Here is a 20,124-nt window from a genome sequence, read left to right as displayed (position 1 = left end):
GAAAAGATATTTGAGAATAAAAATGCTTATATCTACCAATAAAATCAATCACTTTTTCTTTCACACCTTGCTTACAATGCATCAAATCAATCAAAGTGATCTTAGGATCAATACTATTGTGAAATTGTTGAATAAAAGCATTAGCCAATTTTTGAAAAGAAGTAATAGAATAAGGAGGCAAAGAAAAATACCTTTGCAAAGCTTTAGCCCTTAATGTTCTAGTAAACAATTTAACCAACAATCTTTGGTCATGAGCAAAGTCACTACACAAAGTTTGAAATGTTTTAACATGAGTCAAGGGATCACCTTTTCCACTATAAAATTCCAATTGAGGGATTTCCACATGTTTAGGAGGGACAACTTGAACAATGTCATTGGATAATGGGCTCGCTACATCAAATGTGGGCACATTATACTTAGATTGATTCATAGAAGCTATTTGTTGTTGCAAGGAAGACACTGTTTGGGCTAGATTATTGATGGTAGCTTCGGTAAAAGGATTGAAATTGGACATGTTGGAATAAGAAGGAGGGGTAACATTGTTGAATGAAGGAAGGGGTTGTAAATAAGGAGGGATGTTGTTATAGGAAGGCGGGGGTTGAGAATAAGGAGGTGGAACATTATGATAGGTAGGTATGGGAGAGGATTGGGTAAGAAATGGAAGACTCATAGTAGGAGGAATGAAAGAAGAGGAGTTTCCCCCTTGACTAACATTCGTAAGCATGCCATTTTGTGTAGAGGTAGCCATGATGTTTTATGTAAATGTGGGAACACTAGCCATACGAGTAGTCAAAGGAATGGGATGATTAACTTGACTAGGAGGTTGTGTATAACCTAGGGCTTCAACACAACTCTTCATGTGCATAATATTAGAATGAACAATATGAGAAATACCATGCAAGATATCAACACCAAGTTTATCACTTTGAACGATTCTTTTTAATCTTTCAATCAATGGGAGAGCTTCACTTTCTGGGTATTGTTGACTCATCCATTGTTGAAGATTTTTAAATTGATTGTCAATCTTCTCCAATTGGTCAACAGAAACCCTTGTTAGTTATTCCTCCACATCATGAGAATTATCTAAAAATGGGGATAAACGGGGACATTCATAGGATTAGAAGAACCACCAATATCCTCATTGAAAAAGTTATCCAAATTAGGCTCGATCTCCTCGGTAATTAAACCTTGGGCAACCTTAATTCTACAATTTCTTCTCATGGGGATACTGTAGGTTGGACTAATAGTAGTAAAACCAATGCACTAAGAGAGGGAATTTGGAAATTTGAAATTTGAAATTTGAATTTTGGAATCTAAGTTGCAACCTCCTAGGAAATTGAAATTTCAAATTAGGATTATGTAAAAAATAACCTCTTAATTTTAAAATTAAAATTATCCAAAAGAGATTGAATTTTAAAATTAGTCTTGTGAAAATAACCTCTTAATTTTAAAATTTGAAATTGTTGAAAAGAAAATTAAATTTAAAATTAGGGCTTTGAAAAATTACCGCTTAATTTTAAAATTTAAAATTTGAAATTGTCCACAAAAGATTTAATTTTAAAATTAGGGCCTTGTAAAAAGAACCTCTTAATTTTAAAATTAAATCTAAGATGGAAATTTGGAAATTGAAAATTTGGGAAATGCACAAGATTAATTTTAAATTTAAAAATTAGGGTTTTAATTAACCACTTAATTTTAAAATTTAAATTTGAAATTTAAATTTGATCCAAGATTGCATTTTTGATTTTGAATTGAAATTAACAACCAATTGTGAAGAGGGAGATTCAAAATTTAAACAACCCACAAGCTCAAATTTTTAAATTAAAATTTAGGGTTTTTGAAATTGGATCTTGGAAGTGAAACAAGAGACTCAAATTTGAAATGATTAATTTAAAATTTAGACAATCCACAAGCTCAATTTTGAATTTTAAAAATTAGGGTTTTAGTGAATTCAACCTCTAAATTTTTAAAATTTGCAAGGAAATCAAACTTGTAAATGAAAATTTGAATTGGGAATTGCATACACGCTCAAATTTGAAAAAAAAAATCAGAATTAAAGGGGTAATGAGTTGGGTTCACCAAAATGTAAAGGTGAACACTAGCTATGAAAGTGATGTAACAATTAAGTGCATAAGCTATATTTTTTAGAAAATGATTGCAAATATGAATTAATTAATTGCATATAAATATTATTTGAAAATGAAAATAAGAAGTAACACGTCAAGTTCACCAAAATGTAAAGGAGAAAATTTGATTTGGCAATTTGCAACATAGAAGGAGAAATCACCAAATTAATTTTTGCTTTGGGGGAGGATTTCCTTTACATTCAAAAGAGGGGAGGAATCCACTAGATTCAATCACAAATTAGATAAGGACTGAATACTAAGTGGATTGATTGATTATGATGTGTTTTTCCCTCTTTTGTAAGTTGACATGTTGATTTAGGGTAACATGTTGAAATTGAAGATAAAACTGAGGAAATACTGAGCTATAGATTCGAGATTTTGTCGTGGACCTGGATCTAAGTGATATAAGCTGATTCAGATCTGTCCTGTGAAAATGCCCAAAAAAATAGGGACCATGACGCAACAACACGGTCCTCTGAATTTTTCGCACACCAAAAAGGGTTGTCCGATCTCTGTGTCTGAAGCTTATTCAAGCACAGTTGTGCACCTGTTTCTTGCACACAAAAATAAAAGGGAAATAGGTTGGGAATAGGGGCTTACCTTTGGTCAAACCCCGGTTTTGGAATTAACCATGAAATTGAGATAAATGCAATTGAAATGACTAAAAGGAAAGGTTTTCCTTTTGAGGGAGATGCTGAATTATGATTGAAAATTGAATGATTATACGTCCTTGTGAAGTTTTGCTTGCCTCCACATGGAATTAGGGTTTCATGAAATAGGATGTAGATCTCCACTTCAATGCTTGATTCTTGACTTTATTGCTGCTCCAAGGCTTGAAGGAAGACAAGGGATGCTCAATTGCTCTTGAATGTTTGAATGCTTGATCTCATGTGATTGCCAGATGTCTACTAGATGTGTTAGATGTAATAGATAGATGTTCAAATGAGAGGGGGAAACCTCTTTATATACTTGCTCGTTGAGAAATTTAACTAATTTTCCGACATGAGCCGACATGAAGAGGGAAATCTTGCTCAAATTTGAAATGTGAAAAAGGGTTTAAAGAGGGCCCATTTTAGAGAGGACCATGGCGCCACACCTAGGTCTTGGTGAGGACCAGGACACCATGCCCTGGTCCTGCCCTATTTTAGGCCCAAATCAAGGTGTATGTCAAGTGCAAAATCAACGTTTTTGATGTTTGTGATGTGTATGAGCATAATTAGGCCCTCAATTAGGCCAAGGGACGCAAACACTAAGGTGAAGACCCAAATGCGGTTGAAATTGCAAGGGGTGCAATTTTAGGATGCTACAATACTCTAACACATCTCTACCCAAAATGATGCAGGAGGATCCTCGGTCAATGAGCAATCTTGCATCAACCAAAAATATTTCCTTTCAGTCTTGTTCTGTTCAAGTTCAGTGTTTTAGTTTTTGTGTTCTTCCAGTAGCTAGTTGCTTTTCAGATTCTCAGTCCATTTGGATTCTTTTCCGGTGAGACCTTGCTTTGGTTTGACTGTTCTGGTTCCCGGAGCAGTTTTTGAGCTTAACGACTAATTGTCGATTTCTTCTCGTGCAGAGCGATCTCTTGGCATGTCGATCTATTTGGGGTCTTGCTCGATGATCCAGAGTCCTTGGTTGACCTTCCTGTTGATCCATGCTCCTTGCTGTTCTTTCCGGAGTAATTTCCTTTCATTCTTGGGGCCGACCTATTTATACATTTTCTTTTTCTGTCTTGGTAAATGTAATCTTTTGTGGCTGACCCGAATATGTTCCAGAGGGTATAAATATTGTTATATGAGATCCTTAAGAGGCACTTAGAGGTTTATGAGTTCCCAGTTACGGGATTGATAATTCAGAGGTCTCTTAGAGATCCAAATGGATTGTATTCTGGCTTGTTAGCCTGCATGTAATCGGTTGATTACTGGATGATTTATAATGAATATATGATGGTGTTGAAATCTAATTCTGTAATTTTTCAATGTGTTGTTGTTTCTTCTGTTGTGTTACCCTTGCGACATGATTTGGTCGATTCTCTTTGATGACCCATCGAATTATGGATGCATCAAGTGGTATCAGAGCTGGTTATGAACCTGTTGGTGGAAGAGCTAGTTGTGAACCTTGAGGCATTCCTTTGGGTGAATAGATCGCCAAGTGGAGGCGGGCTACGAGTGTGTTCAATAGATCGCCGAGTGTGAGGCAAATGAAACCGATAGTCAGATTGCCGAGTTGAGGCAGTTCACCAGAGCAAAGGAGGAGATGCCGCCTAGAAGAATGAAACCCCCAGAGGGTAGAGCAGATGATGGAGGATTTCAAGAATGAGATGAGGAATGAGATCCGGAATGCATTGGTTGGTTTGCAGAGGAATCTAGAGTCTGAGGATGAATATGAAGAAGCTAGAGAAGAGCTTGAGGCGGAAGAGGCTGAAGGACCTGAAGATAGAAGAGAATAAATATTTTTGAGAGTAGTGGCACAAGCATGTAAAATACATAACGTGGAGATTTCAAACTTTTTTGGGACGCTGAATCCAAAGGATTTGATTGATTGGATTGGAGAGTTGGAGGGCTACTTTGAATTTGAGGATGTTAAGGACCCATAGAGGGTTAGGTTGGAACAAACTAAATTGAAAGGGCATGTTGCCTTATGGTGGAAAGAGTTGCAGAGAGGCCGAGTGGAGAATGGTGAAATTGAGATCACCCGGTGGAGACAGATGGTAGCGAGATTGAAGGATAAGTTCATTCTGGGAGACTATGAGTTGGAGTTGTTCAAGAAGTTGAAGAACTTAAAGCAGAGAAACATGATTGTGAAAGAGTATATCGAGGAGCTCTACAAAGTAATGATTAGATCTGGACATAGAGAGATGGATAGAGAAAAGGTGGCGAGGTACATAAATGAACTTGCATTTAACATTCGGGATGAAATGAGTATGTTGAAGATTTCCACAGTTGAGGAAGCTTATCAATATGCTTTGAAGGCCGAGGAGAAGGTGAGAAGAAGACATCAGAATAACCCTAGAGGGAAGGAGAGATTCAAGGGGCAAATGAGTACAAAGAAGTAGAGTGTTGAAGAAGAATCAAAACCTAAGTGGAATAAAGAACCAGATCAGAAAACATAGAGGAAAGGGAGTGGCAGTAGCAACAGAGAATTTCCGAGCAGATGTTTCAAGTGAGGAGAAACCAGACATAGATTTTATGAATGTAAGCAGGGAATAGCAAGAAGTTGTGTGGCAAATGAGGATCAATAAGTTGGAGTTACCGAAACTGAATGTGTGCCAAAGCAAGGAGAATCCCTTATGTTCTGAAGAGTCATGATGGAGCAGAGCAGTGAAGATACCAGACCTACTCAGAGAAGGATTCTTTTCTGGACTGTGTGCAAATCAGGTGGTAAGTGTTGCAAGGTTATTGGGGATAGTGGAAGTACTGATAATTTGGTATCTGACGAGATGGTAGTGAAGCTTGGACTAAAGAGGCTTAAGCACCCTTGTCCTTATAAGGTAAGTTGGTTACAAGATGATCAAAAGTTAGAAGTAAAAGATTTTGGTGAGTTTCAATATTGGACCTTTTAGGGAAGAGGTCTTGTGTGATGTTTTATCTATGAGTGCTTGTCATGTCGTGTTGGGAAGACCTTGGCAGTTTGATAGAGGAGTTATCTACGACTGTAGAAGAAACCTGGTCACTATTGAGAAGGATGGGCAAAACTTCACATTGGCCTCTTTGAAGGAGAAAGAGAAGGAAGTGAGGAATCTGAGTCTTGAAAAGAGTTGCAGTAAGGAGAAACCGGTTGCTGAGGTTATACCGGAGGGTGACATGGAATTATAGAAGGGTCTGATAGATAAGTCTGATACTAAGAAGAAACCAGATGGCAGTAAGGTTATGGCGGCAGACCAGATGAAGTCTTGTGGCGGAAATAAGTCTATTTCAGAGTTGTAGAAGAAAGGGAGAATCAGTCAGAGACAGTGTGCGGGTCTGAAGTAGGGAAAAAGAAATAAAGAGAGTCAAGAGTTAGGGAATCCAGTTGAGGTTCCAGAGGAGCTAAGAAAGAGGTTTGCAGATAAAGATGTTTGGATAAAAAATGAGCATGAAGTCTATATCCCTAGTCCTTTTTGATGTTCATGAGTTGCTTCTCATGGAATATCTCTTTCTACCTGGGATGTCTGATGCAGGAGCATCCCTGGTCAATGAGCAATCTTGCATCAACCAAAAATATTTCCTTTCAGTCTTGTTCTGTTCAAGTTCAATGTTTTAGTTTTTGTGTTCTTCCGGTAGCTAGTTGCTTTTCAGATTCTCAATTCATTAGGATTCTTTTCCGGTGAGACGTTGCTTCCGGTTTGACTGTTCTGGTTCCCAGAGTAGTTCTTGAGATTAATGACTAATTGTTGATTTATTCTCGTGCGGAGCAATCTCTTGGCATGTGGATCTATTTGGGGTCTTGCTCGATGATCCTGAGTCCTTGGCCAACCTTCCTGTTGATATGCGCTCCTTGGTTGTTCTTTTCTGGAGGAATTTCCTTTCATTCTTGGGGCCGACCTATTTACACATTTCCTTTTTCTGTCTTGGTAAATGTAATCTTTTGTGGTCGACTCGGATATGTTCAAGAGGTTATAAATATTGTTATATGAGATCCTTAGGAGGCAGTTAGAGGTTTATGAGTTACCAGTTACGGGATTGATAATTCAGAGGTCTCTCAAAGATTCAGATGGATTGTATTTTGGCTTGTTAGCATGCATATAACTGGTTGGTTACCGGATGATCTATGATGAATATATGATGGTGTGGAAATTTGATTCTGTAATTTTTCAATGTGTTGTTGTTGCTTCCATTGTGTTACTCTTGTTGAATGATCCAGTCTGTTCTCTTTGAAAACCCACCAAATTATGGCTACATCACATAATAGGAGCATTATGTCTAGACCTAAATGACATGTTGTGTACAATAAATAATTACTTAATTTGAGTGTAAATGGAATGCTTCTATTTTGGGTAGAGATGTGCTACAAGAGTGCATGCATGAATATCTTGGCACATATTTTAAGTTTAAACTCCAAGGACAATGAACCAATTTTTTTGTTAATTTGTAGGTCAATTCTCATGTAAATTCTTAGTTCAACTCTAATGTTTTGTAATAATGTTTTATGATAAATATGGTGAACGACTCATTGTATGGCTAACTGAGATTTCCTATATTCAAAATTTTTATTTATTTTTAATTTGCATCCCCTCTCATCCCTCAAAAAAGCTTCCTATCCCTTGCCATGCCTAGAACGCATCTCCACATTTTTTGTCATCCCCATTCCAAAAATATTATGGAACATAGTGTGCACCCAATCCAAAAATAAGTGTGAAGTAATGCATGCATTATATTTACTAAGTGAAGGAAGTATAGCTACTTTTCCTCCCATTAACCCTTTACAAGTGAAAGGTTTCATTGATGTCAAAGGCATTATTGAGGGGGAAAATTGACATGTGTTGACACAATGTTTTCCCAAATTCACACATTGCTCATTTCATATATTCCCAACAAATTCTTAAATTTGCAACTCCCATTTTTTGTACACATAGCCACAATAACAAACACTTAAGGAATGAGGAAGATGCTTCAAGAAAAAGATGGACTCTAGATTTAGTACTCATTGTACAGGTTTGTTCATTAGATGACCCAAGCAATTAAAACACATCATAAAATAGTAAATAGGGGTGATGTCATTTCAAATTTGTTCGTGTGGAAAACAAAACAATGTCATTTGGGTTGGCAAAGTGGGTGTCATTGATAAATCATATAATTTGAATAAAAAGTATGATGTCCCATAATTTGGCCCAAGTAACCAATTTGGTAAATTTCTCCTCTAGGCCACTAAAAAGATTTTCCCACTCTCTTTGTCTAGTTCTCACTACCCTACCCAAAACTTCTACCCCCCCACTTTCTACCTAGAGCAAGAATTCTTAAGGGTATCACTATGCTAACATTAGTTTTATATTTACCTAGACTCTACAAACATAGTGTAAAACTTAAATTAATTCAATTTACAAAACTTGAAGGTAGGAGCTTCCCAAAAGCAACAAAATGCAAAAGGTTAATTTGCCATTTTACCTTCATTTGTATAGTATGCACCCCACAATGCCTTTATAGTTTTAGAATAATTTCATAGCTTAATATATTTTTTGCTAGCCAATTATTTGCCTCAACCCATTTCTTTTCCATCAGTTTTCAAGGTGAAATTGCCTTAAGATCCTTTGACAACTCCATGATAGCCAAAAATTAATTTCACACAACAATTTTTAGTTCATTCCCTTGCCAATTTGGGCTCCTTGGAGGAATTCACTGATATTGTCCACATATTTTCCAAGTTCTCAAGGTTAGGTTCAATAATGTTTTTAGTATTTTCTTGTCTTGTTCTCGATTCATTTATACTTTTCTCTAAATTGTCTATCTTATCTATTTGCTTAATTAACAAATTAATCACTTCTTCCATCCCTACATTGTCATTATTAATAGGTATTTGATGTTGATCATTAGAATTTGTCCTCCTATTATAAGCAATTTTAGTATGAGAAGGTCTAGATTTAGCCATAATGATTTTTTGTCAATGCAACATTAATTAAAATTCACCCATAATTAAATCTTTCAAGTAAAAAAAACCAATAATATTTATTCAATCATAGTGTAGGGTTACACGTCATTATTTATTTGAGATAATTTTGTATTACAATCTAAGAAATTGACTTGGATTTGACTTCCTCTAATTCCTCATCCTTAGAGTTTATACTTGAAAACGTAGTATTAGGATGTACATGAAGGTAATACTCTAACACATCTCTACCCAAAATAGGAGCATTATGTCTAGACTTGAATGACATGTTGTGTACAACAAACAATTTTTTAATTTGTGTGTGGATGCAATGCTTCTATTTTGGGTAGAGATGTGTTAGAGGAGTGCATGCATGAATATGGTGCATATTTTAATTTTAAACTTCAAGGACAAGGAAACAAGTTTTTTGTTAATTTGTAAGTCAATTCTAATATAAATTCTTAGTTCATGTCTAATGTTTTGTAATAATGTTTTATAATAAATATGGTAAATGGTTCATTGTACGAACAACTAAGATTTCCTATATTTTCTAATTTTTATTTATTTTTAATTCTCACCCCCTCTCATCCCTCAAAAAAGACTTTGTATCCCTTGCCATCCCTAGAATGCATCTCCACATTTTTTGTCATCCTCACCCCAAAAATATTATGGAACATAGTGTGCACCCAATTCAATAACAAGTGTGAAGTAATGCATGCATTAAATTTCCTAAGTGGAGGAAGTAGAGCTACTTTTCCTCCCAGCCACCCTTTACAAGTGCAAGGTTCCACCAAAGGCATTATTGAGGGGAAAAAATTGACATGTGTTGACACGATGTTTTCCCAAAATTCACACATTGCTCATTTCATATATTCCCAACAAACTTTTCTATGAATTTGCAGCTCCCATTTTTTGTACACATAGCCATAACATAACAAACACTTAAGGAATGGGGAGGATGCTTCAAGAAAGAGATGGACTCTAGATTTAGTACTCATTGTACAAGTTTGTTCATTAGATGACCCAAGCAATGAAAATACATCATAAAGAATAAATAGGGGTGATGCTATTTCAAACTTGTTAGTGCGGAAAACAAAACAATGTCATTTGGGTTGTAAAAGTGGGAACAAACTCTTCTATGAATTTGCAGCTCCCATTTTTTGTACACATAGCCATAACATAACAAACACTTAAGGAATGGGGAGGATGCTTCAAGAAAGAGATGGACTCTAGATTTAGTACTCATTGTACAAGTTTGTTCATTAGATGACCCAAGCAATGAAAATACATCATAAAGAATAAATAGGGGTGATGCTATTTCAAACTTGTTAGTGCGGAAAACAAAACAATGTCATTTGGGTTGTAAAAGTGGGTGTCGTTAATAAATCATATAATTTGCATATGAAGTCTGATGTCCCATAACTTGGCCCGAGTAACCAATTTGATAAATTTCTCCTCTAGGCCACTGATTTTTTTTTCCCTCTCTCGTCTAATTCCCACTACTCTACCCAAAACTTTTATCCCCTCACTTTCTACCGATACCAAAAAATCTTAAGGGTATCACTATGCTTACATTAGTTTTATAATTTGCAAAACCTAAAGCTAGGAGCTTCCCAAAAGCAACAAAATGCATAGGGTTAATTGCCATTTTCTCTTCATTTGTATCATGTGCATGGGGTACCAAAGCAAGCAAAGAAAAGAAGAAAGATAATGAATATTAATCTAATAAATAATGGGTAGAATTCAATGTTACCCACAAACATCACTACAAATAATTTACAAATTACCCTTTTCTCCAGAGCTCCTCTCTCCTTCCAAGTTTTATGGGTTTCTCTTCCATTTCCTTTTTTAATTACAATTTCCAAGCAAAAGAAAAAGCTCATTTTCCATTTTTATTCCATCTTAATCTTTCCCCCAATATTCATTTCTAATCCTTCCGCAATGATACCCACTCAAAACAAAAAAACGAAGCAATTGGGTGACTTACTAAAAAAATAGCATGCTCCTCCAAGAAGTTTGGAGAGCTCCCAAAGTGTCGAAAAACAATTCTAAAAGCAACACAAGGGTCGCCAAGACCAAGCGATCTCATTGCCATGAACAACTCCGCAAGACTGATTTTTAGATCTCCAAGAACTTTGGAGTTCTACCTTACTCATCAATTAGCCTTCGTGAGAATTTGACTACTAGGATAATTGTTCACTTTTTCTTAAAATGGGGACATTATACCTTGTATGCTGAAGGCGTATCCAACAAGATTTCCAAAATTTTACTTAAATAGGCCTCATGTGTGTGCTTTCAAACCCTACATTAAGGTAAGAAGTCTTATCTTTTCCACCAAAAGCCTAAAGAACTTCTCACTCTAGGGTCTATAAGATTGAATGTTCTTGTGGAACACCTTACATTGGTGAAACAAGTTGTTCCATTAGTACAAGAATCCATCATCAAAGAGCATGGTGCATACATCAAACATGAATGTATTGGCAAATCCACACTTGTTGAATATTTGCCCACCATGAAGCAACATATACATTATAAGCCACTTAAGTACTAGTAAAAGAAGAAAACTACTTTCAAAGAAATTTGAAGGAGGTGCTAGAAATCAATAAGCAACCACATAACCTCAACCAAAATCATATGTTCTTATCATAAAATAATTTGGGTTCATCTCCAAGTTAGGAAACTATGCATCATTATGATGGCTAAAGTTTGAGCTTGTCCTAGAAACATATGTTAGACACATTTAAGGCCTAATCATAACATTCCCTCATGATAGTCCTTGCTCTTCGTAATCTTTCAAACCCCACACCATGGTGAGAAGTCCTATCCTTTCCACCAAAGACCCTAAAGAATATCTTCCCAACTTTGGCATCTATAAGATCAAATCTCTTATTAAATTCCTTTCATTGGTGAAATAAGTTTTTTTTTTGTTAGTACAAGGATCAATTATCAAAAAGCATAGTGCAAACATCAAACACGAGCGCATTGACAAATCCTCCCTTGAATATTTGTCCAACATGAAGCACCATATAAACTTAGAAGCCACTCAAGTCCTAGTGAAGGAAAATATCTACTTTTAGAAAAAGTTGGAGTGTGTAATAGAAATCGTAAGCACCTACATAACCTCAAGCAAGATGATGGCTAGAGTTTGAACTTTTCGTAGCAGACATTCCCCCTTAACCTTCCTTGCTCTTCTTTCCTCTATTGGCTTTGGTCTTTCTCCTTTTTTTTGCTTCTCTTTTTAAAATATGGGGCCTCACCTTCTTCTTGGCTTTACCCCTCTTATCTCTCACAATTTTGGATATCTTGTTCACATCTTTATAATCATTCTTGGAACCTTGGTATCCATTGTTCTTATTAATTCTTGTAACCTTATTTTAGCATATTTGCTTTTTGGCTCCTTTATTAACCGTTACAATTTTATCATTGCCTTTTCTTATCCCTTTATGAATACCATACTTTTATTATTATCCTCAGTCGCTATCAACCTTTTTATTTGTTTTCCTATTTTAAATATCTATACTCCTAACTTTTCCACCTCATTCACCATGCTCTCCCTACCCTCTCCTTGTTCTCATCATGTCCTTTTTATTTGTTTTCCTATTTTAAATATCTATACTCCTAACTTTTCCACCTCATTCACCATGCTCTCCCTACCCTCTCCTTGTTCTCATCATGTCCTTTTTATTTGTTTTCCTATTTTAAATATCTATACTCCTAACTTTTCCACCTCATTCACCATGCTCTCCCTACCCTCTCCTTGTTCTCATCATGTCTTTGGTTAGTTATGTCTGCAATTTATTCATTATTTCCTCATCCTGCTGATGGATCACTAAGTGCGATCCAAATTGTTGATTAAAAAAAATTACACAGTTAATTCTTAAAAGCATATAACTAAATCAACATTTATAAAGTTCAAACCATAGGTAAAGTATCACAATGTATCTAGTGATAAACACTAAATTATTCAACTGAATTTCAATGTCTTGATAAAATGAAAACCCAAATGATAAACAGCACAAGACTATAGACTTGTTATCATAAAAATGGGGCAAACCAAAATTTTCAGTCAGCCATAGGAAGACTCATTTTTCTCCGATTTTATACAAAAATTGATATACACTGACTTGAAATCTCTTTGACAGATATTTATGTTGCCAACACATGGTAGTCTGCCTTCAATAAAATGCTGACAACCTGCAAGGCCGTTCTGCACTAGCCTATATGTATTAAAATTTTAAAAAATGTACCATGAGGAGAAGAGGAAGCCACCATCCAATGCATAGGGAGTTCCTCCAAAAATAATCTTATGCTAACTTTGACACCAAATATTAGCTAGGAGTATGAATTCTAGTTCCATATGCTGTTTCTAAGCGCTCCTTTGCCTTTTGAACCTTTGATTGAAGATAAAAGCTTCCCTTTTTTGCATTGTTCTCAAAGAGTGACTCATACTTCTGTATCAAATCCATGCAAAATGAGAATCCAATATGAATAATTTTCTGGTAGCAGTAATAAATTCCACTCAAACTAACATTTAGGAATGAATATGCTTCACTGAAAAATAAATACTACCGTGTTTGATTGATGGAAGTTGTCTAATGGAAACTATATATATTATAAATGCATTATCAATAAATTTTGCAATCTCATCAAATTTGTGATGCTCATCCATCATAAAGAAGCTACAGTTAAGGGTTGAATGAAAATAACATTTCAAAAAGAGTCACTACAGAAAAGCACATTTTGTTTAATGCCTAACATAGGTAACAAGATGGTTAAGTTTTATAACTTAACCTGCAATGTTTCTTCCCACGAAGTGCACTCACTGACACCCAAAATTTGTCTAGCTTCCTGTTCTGTCATGGCTTTACTAGTCTTGCGAACAACATTTTGCATTGTCTCTTGAGCAACACCTGACTTGGAAGCATCTGCAATATGTCCATACATATAGAAGAATACACAATATTAGTGGCAGAAAAATCAGGCTTATTACAAGTAAAAGCTAAGGGTAAAAGAGACACACACACTTAAAAAAAACTATAAATAGGTTGTACTCAATAACATAAAAAGGTAACATAAAGTTTGTCTTTTAGGGCCATGCGACGCTTGATTTGGCATATTAGCCCTAAACACCATTGCCACACCATGCTTCTGCCACTGACTACTCCCAACCTCTTGTAGAATCTAATAAGGGTATTTCTTTCCATGTACATGTTCACATTTTGTACCCTGGGTTTTGACCTCATGAACAAGTACATGAGTAAATCGGACTTTGACAATCCACCTGCACCCAGAGCACAAGGTCATTGTTTGTGATAGTTATGCCAGTCTGGCTACCTAAAAGACAATTATGTTGGTTTTGCTTGAAAACTTGAAATTGTTTGTCGATCTGAATCCACCAATTTAGCTCAATCTGAAAGCCTAATTATACCATTCTGTTTATTATTTCATCCCGCCCAGATTATTCAAATTGGAGCATCTGCTACAGTTTTTATGTTGTCAATAACTAGGATGGAGTACCATGAAATGTGAGCGAATTTGCAAACCGGTGGTATCATGATAGCAAGTAGCAAACTAGTTGCAGGAGCTTATTGATGACATGCCAAGACGTGCTTGCACATCTAAGGAGACTTTCTCATCCTCCATCATTCCTCTCTTTGGAAGGGAGTTTTGTCCTGTGGGTTTTGTCCTACTCTTCGTTTGGGGTGAGACACTCTTTTTGTACCTTGGGGTTCTTTCAAATTGTACATGGATGCCTAGGGGCGGGACACCTTTTTATACCTTGGAGTTCTTTCAAATTGTATGTGGGTACCTCCTATGGCTTGTCTTGTTCAGACCCATTTCTTTTTTCCACTAAAGTTGCACTTACAAGAGAATGTTCGTCTAGTTATATAGTGAACCTTATATTATGTTTACTTGGATAATTTGTTTTATTTTTGTAAATTATGAAATAATAACAAATGTCTTCTCTTTGAGTGATTGGATTCTTGTGCCACCTTGACCTCATACGCTCCTTAATTGACACCACTGCTTATACATGTTGAGTCACTCCACAGATTACTATGACTAACTCAAGCTCTCTTGGACAATTATCATCCTAACTTGCCCATCCTAGAGTCTATATATTGCAGTCCATTTCCTTTGTTTTCAGTCGTCATGAATCTTGAATGCTGATGTTGGAATGTTGTTATTCGCATTTTGTTTGTATTTCAATTTCAGTCATCATTGTTGTTTGCTCCTAGGCTAGATTTATTCTTGCATCTAATTCTTCTTTAAATCTAACGCACACTACAAAAAATAATATCCGGTAAATGCTACTTTGGAATTTTGATGCTTACTTCTGGTCAGTAATGACACCTTGTTCAGATACCTGTGTTAGTACCTGTACTACAGATTTGAGCAATAGTCACCCCAACCTTGATGCATGCAGAAAAATATTTGATACGTACTTGCAAGAGCTTGGCGATAAGCTTGAACAAAAGCCCTAGCCAAGACTCCAGAGCTCAACACAATCAAGTTTGCCAGTAATTTTGTAGCCTGCCATCGTATGCACCAGATGTCATTCAAGATATTAATACAACCGTGTTTGCAACATTTGACAGATCAACACAATCAAACATTTCTCTTCATGCAAAACATGAACTGCTATATATCTGAAAGCCTGCTTGTCTTGTAATCAATTTGAAAAAGTTCTGAATCAACCGATAGCATGAAATTTACACATATGTCCTAGAGACTTAATGTTGCCCTAGAAAAGTATTGGGGATAAGCTATAACAGTACAATGCAGCTAAAGTATCTCTACCATAACTGAAAAGATTTGCAAGTTGGTAGATTGGAGGTTTGGAACCACAACTCTGAAGAGAAAGTGGCAGTTAAAAATCATTCCCTAGTCGTATAACACTCTTATTAAGTCCTAGGAAGGATTACCAAGGTTACATATATGTTCTTCCCATGTAGTTGTGCTTTGAAATAAAATTCCCTTCCAAATGACCAATGGATCATTTTTTCTATGGTCCCAAAATGTGAAGTGGCATGCTCTTTTGAACATATAAAACGGGCCAAAAGAAAATGTTTTCAGAACAAAATGGATTCATCCACTAAATTGTCTTATCAATTGCAATTAGGTCTCACTATATTTAAGAAAGAGGATTCAAGATTTACATTCATTAGCATCCCCACTCATTGGCCAGCCCATCATCAGTCAGATGTGGCTTATTCCAATAGCCCCCTTAACTGCACACATATTGGAACCAAAAAATTATTTGATGACACCTACACAGCATTCCATTATGATTTATCCATTTATGTTGGAGTGTATATTCCAACAATAAATTGTCCATCAGGTGAACACACTGGTAGCCAGAGGCCAGACGATCCAGATGACCTGGGAATTAACCCTAATTTTAGGAGGAAACCCGTGAATTCAGCAAAAAGTGAAATCCGAGTAGCCTAACAATTAAGTTATACAGATGCCTTGGAGGTTACCTCTCCAATGTTTGCCATTCTTTGAAGAGGCGGAATTGGAGGAAACAGTGAACCTTCTGATGAGCATTATGGTGCATCCCACAAAAGAGACAACAACAATGTCCAGGTACAACTCCATATCTCCAAAAAATCCATTCGCCTCATGCATGGTAACTAATATATTTATTGGTCCTATTGACCATTTTGGCTTGGTAAAGTTATCATGATCTATCTATCTGACAAATCATATTGTAGCCCCTACGGTGCAGGAGCACCCAGGCGTACTGTCAATCAGCACCAACAAAAAAAACCTCTGCTTGTTTTCTTTAATTTTGGTTTGTTTTGTTTTGGCATCTCTCCATTAATGCACAATCATCATGGATGGATGGATGGACACATACTAGGACTTGATATTTGTTTAACATGATAGTCTCTTGTCCTGCAGACCGTATTCCTTGGAAGCTATTGATGGCACGCTTCAAGAAAATAGGCACATTTCAAGAAACTAATTTTGTCTATCAAGCAAAGGCATTATCTACCATAATATAGAGATTATCAAATCCAATATCGTTCAAGCTATTACAGAGGCAGCTCATGCATGCAAAGTTGCAGGAGGAAGAATGCAGACAAGTTATATTAATATTTATTGAATATCGTGTTTTCTTCAGGATAGGAACATGCCTCCAAGGTTAATTTTCTTTGACTGCTCCTCACATTGGAAAAGAAAGGCAGATTTAAACATTCATATGCAGCCACAACGAGCACAACTTATGCTTTGTATATATGCAAAGACTTGCATTACCAATAAAGCTCTATCAGAGGATCGGAATTGAAACCCTTCGAGCTTCCATGGAATGAAGGAGACATCAAGGGAGTGAAGACAGAATCGATTAGGATCCTAGGCCCATTTCATCGGATTGCAGATTGGATGCTCTTGTGCGTGGATGTGGATTCTTATCTCTTCAGCTTATGGATGGATTCTTGTAGCAGATTGATGTATCATTCTTCATATGGCTTATGTATGGTAGAACTTATGAGGTCATTGTATTTGTAGATGAGAGCTATGCTCCTTGATGTACATGGATGATGTATATGTAATGATAGTTGATGTACTAGGTAATGGATATGTCTCTTGTAAGAGAAAATGGTGTTGTATCACGTTGTATCTTGGATGTTGTTCCTTTATGGAAATATTGTAATTGAAAACTATTGGAGAGCATTTGACATTATGTGGATGTTGGTGGTGTTAAAGAAATGAAATAGAAATGTATAGATAATGTTAGTAATGAATCAAAGATGGCATGATGATAGATAAGAAATGGGAATTGGATAATGATAGGTTGTAGATGAGTAGATGGATAATCTCTTTGTATTGAAAGAAAGTAATGGTAGAAGAAATGATTAAGTGGATTAGAGCATGGTAGAGAATGTGATGTTTTATGTTTGGAGTTACTTAAGTAATAGTGTTGAGATACTCTAGGGATTGTTGCATGTTAAATTGTTATGTATTTCCACTTGTGTAGTATGTTCATTTGATCATGCTTTTATGTATTAGATATGAATCTAGTAATACGATGGTTATTGTGCACATGTATTTAGTTATATTTATTGCATTAGATGATATTTAAAAAAAATTTATCGCGTATTTTATGTTAATTAGCTTTATTTCTCTATAGTATTTTGGCAGACATTACACTAGGACTTGATATTTGTTTAACATAATAGTCTGTTGTCCTGCACACCGTACTCCTTAGAAGCTATTGATGGCACGCTTGAAAAGAATAGGCACATTTCAAGAAACTAATTTTGTCTATCAAGCAAAAGCATTATCTACCATAATATAGAGATTATCAAATCCAATATCGTTCAAGCTATTACAGAGGCAGCTCATGCATGTAAAGTTGCAGGAGGAAGAATGCGGAAAAGTTATATTAGTATTTATTAAATATCGTGTTTCCTTCAGGATAGGAACATGCCTCCAAGGATTTAATTTTCTTTGACTGCTCCTCACATTGCAAAAGAAAGGCAGATTCGAACATTCACATGCAGCCACCAACGAGCACAACTTATGCTTTGTATATATGCAAAGACTTGCATTACCAATAAAGCTCTTTCAGAGGATCGGAATTGAAACCATTCGGCCTTCCATGGAATGAAGGAGACATCAAGGGAGTGAAGACAGAGTCGATTGGGGGCTCGGCCCATTTCATTGGATTGCAGATTGAAAAGTCTGAGAAATTGAAAAGGCACAGCCATGGATTAGAAAGAATGAGAAGCCGATCAGTCAAAAGGTTGACTGAACTATTGACTGGATGAATCGAGGGCAAATAAGGCAGTTTATTAAATGCTTTATAAAATGAGAAGAGAAAATCGATAGCATCGAATTTGGGGAAATAGAATGTGTAAAGACACCAAAAGGCATCAATAGAAATGTGAAACGAAGGAAAACCATTTGCAGATTGTAAATGCGAAATGAGGAGGAGGGGGCATCGAGGATAGAAGCGGCCAAGAGAGAGGAAGAATTGGCTCAGCGTGAGAGGGAAGAGTTATGAGGAGTCGTGGCAGAGGAGTAGAGTCGCCATAGTAGCAGAGTAATGCGAACCAGATTGCAGATGTAAATATATAGAAAATCTATATAGCTGAGCACTGTGTAAATAGAGTGAGGCCATTGAAAGGCCATAAAAGTTTATAATATAGATGCAGAATTTAATGAATGTATTTGATTGAAGTAAAGTTATTGTCTTCACTGCAAAATTGGTGTTGAATTGAAAACAGAGAATCTCTGTTTTTGTTTTGGTGTTTTATTTGAGTTTTGAGATTGCAGGCAAGGGTGAGTGTCTTGCATCACCCTAGAAGATAAATCACACGAAATCAAAAGATAAACTGAACCTTCAGCAACCCCCTCACGCCCCTCCTCCCTCCAGAAAAAAATAAGTCCCAGTTCTATAACTTCTATCAACTGAAATTTGAAAGAGACTACATCAATGGGAAAACACAAAAAGTGGATCTACAAGGCTCATATGAATGCCTAAATAATTGTTACTGTATTTATATTCATTTTTCGTTTTTTTTTTCTTCTGTAAAATCCTTTTCTTCTTAACAGAAAACTCTTTGTCTGTGTTTCAAAAACAAAATAAAATTACAAAAATAAACAATTCAGCAAAAACAATTCACAAATACTCAAATGCAATCTTTCTAAGAGCACTGGAGTTGTGAAATAAATTCATAGGAATTTGCCTTGGCTCAATTCTACAGAAACAAAATATATCAATTTACAATGCCCAGATTGATCACGCGCCTATAATGAAAGAGAATTTTAAAACCCGTGTTGTATCAATCCAAAAGAATTTACTGCGCATGTTATATCAATCCAAAGCATTTAAATACACATGTTGTCTAAACTCATAATATAACACAATCCCTGCAAAACCATACCCATCCTCATAAGGCACTCCTTACAATCTTATTAAATCATACTAAATATAAAGCCTAAGCCGAATCCCAGTATCTTTAGCTATAGAAAAGTGACACTATTGAGAGTATTAAAGAAATATGGACTGATGAATTCGACGATTCATTACCGTGAACAAAAAACACGAGAAAAACTTACCATGGTTTACAGAGCCCCGGAGCCCAGGATAAGGCAGTCTGTATGTGTTACTATTTCTTAATCCAAATCGATAGTTTGCTGCTATTGATGATGCCCTCTGTTTTGAGTGCTCTGCACGCATAACAAATGTAGTTTGCCTTATTTTAATTTTTCAGTTATAAATATAATAAAAGCAATATAATTTTAGGTCTAGGTTTGTGTCGTGGGCCGAGGATTCATTACATCATTGAATTAACCAATTTAAAAAACAAGATACACTTGGAGTTTCGGTCTATTTGCTAGAAATTAATGAGTTATTGTTTTTTTTGAAAAAAACAAATGGATTGTTTGTTGTTTAGATTTCATAAACAGCTTAATGTAGTTTTTA

General features: G+C 35.9%; 1 protein-coding gene across 2 annotated transcripts; it reads right to left on the bottom strand.

Annotated features, from left to right (window-relative positions):
- Positions 1-12,644: 12,644 nt before the first annotated feature.
- Positions 12,645-19,922, bottom strand: LOC131049959 (mitochondrial import inner membrane translocase subunit PAM16 like 2). Of its 2 annotated transcripts, XM_057984076.2 has the most exons (4): positions 19,758-19,915; positions 15,131-15,218; positions 13,476-13,609; positions 12,645-13,135 (listed from the first exon to the last, which is right to left on the bottom strand). In XM_057984076.2, exons 1-4 carry the CDS (start codon positions 19,758-19,760, stop codon positions 13,013-13,015), a joined length of 348 nt encoding a protein of 115 aa, XP_057840059.1. In that variant the 5' UTR covers positions 19,761-19,915; the 3' UTR covers positions 12,645-13,012. The 2 variants fall into 2 exon arrangements, with proteins under 2 accessions (XP_057840059.1, XP_057840058.2); XM_057984075.2 differs by lacking the exon at positions 15,131-15,218 and having other exon boundaries at positions 19,758-19,922.
- Positions 19,923-20,124: the final 202 nt, after the last annotated feature.

This window comes from Cryptomeria japonica, chromosome 8 (genome assembly GCF_030272615.1).
Source record: "Cryptomeria japonica chromosome 8, Sugi_1.0, whole genome shotgun sequence".
Classification (NCBI taxonomy): Eukaryota; Viridiplantae; Streptophyta; class Pinopsida; order Cupressales; family Cupressaceae; genus Cryptomeria; species Cryptomeria japonica.
This window is presented reverse-complemented; position numbering and strand designations above follow the sequence as displayed.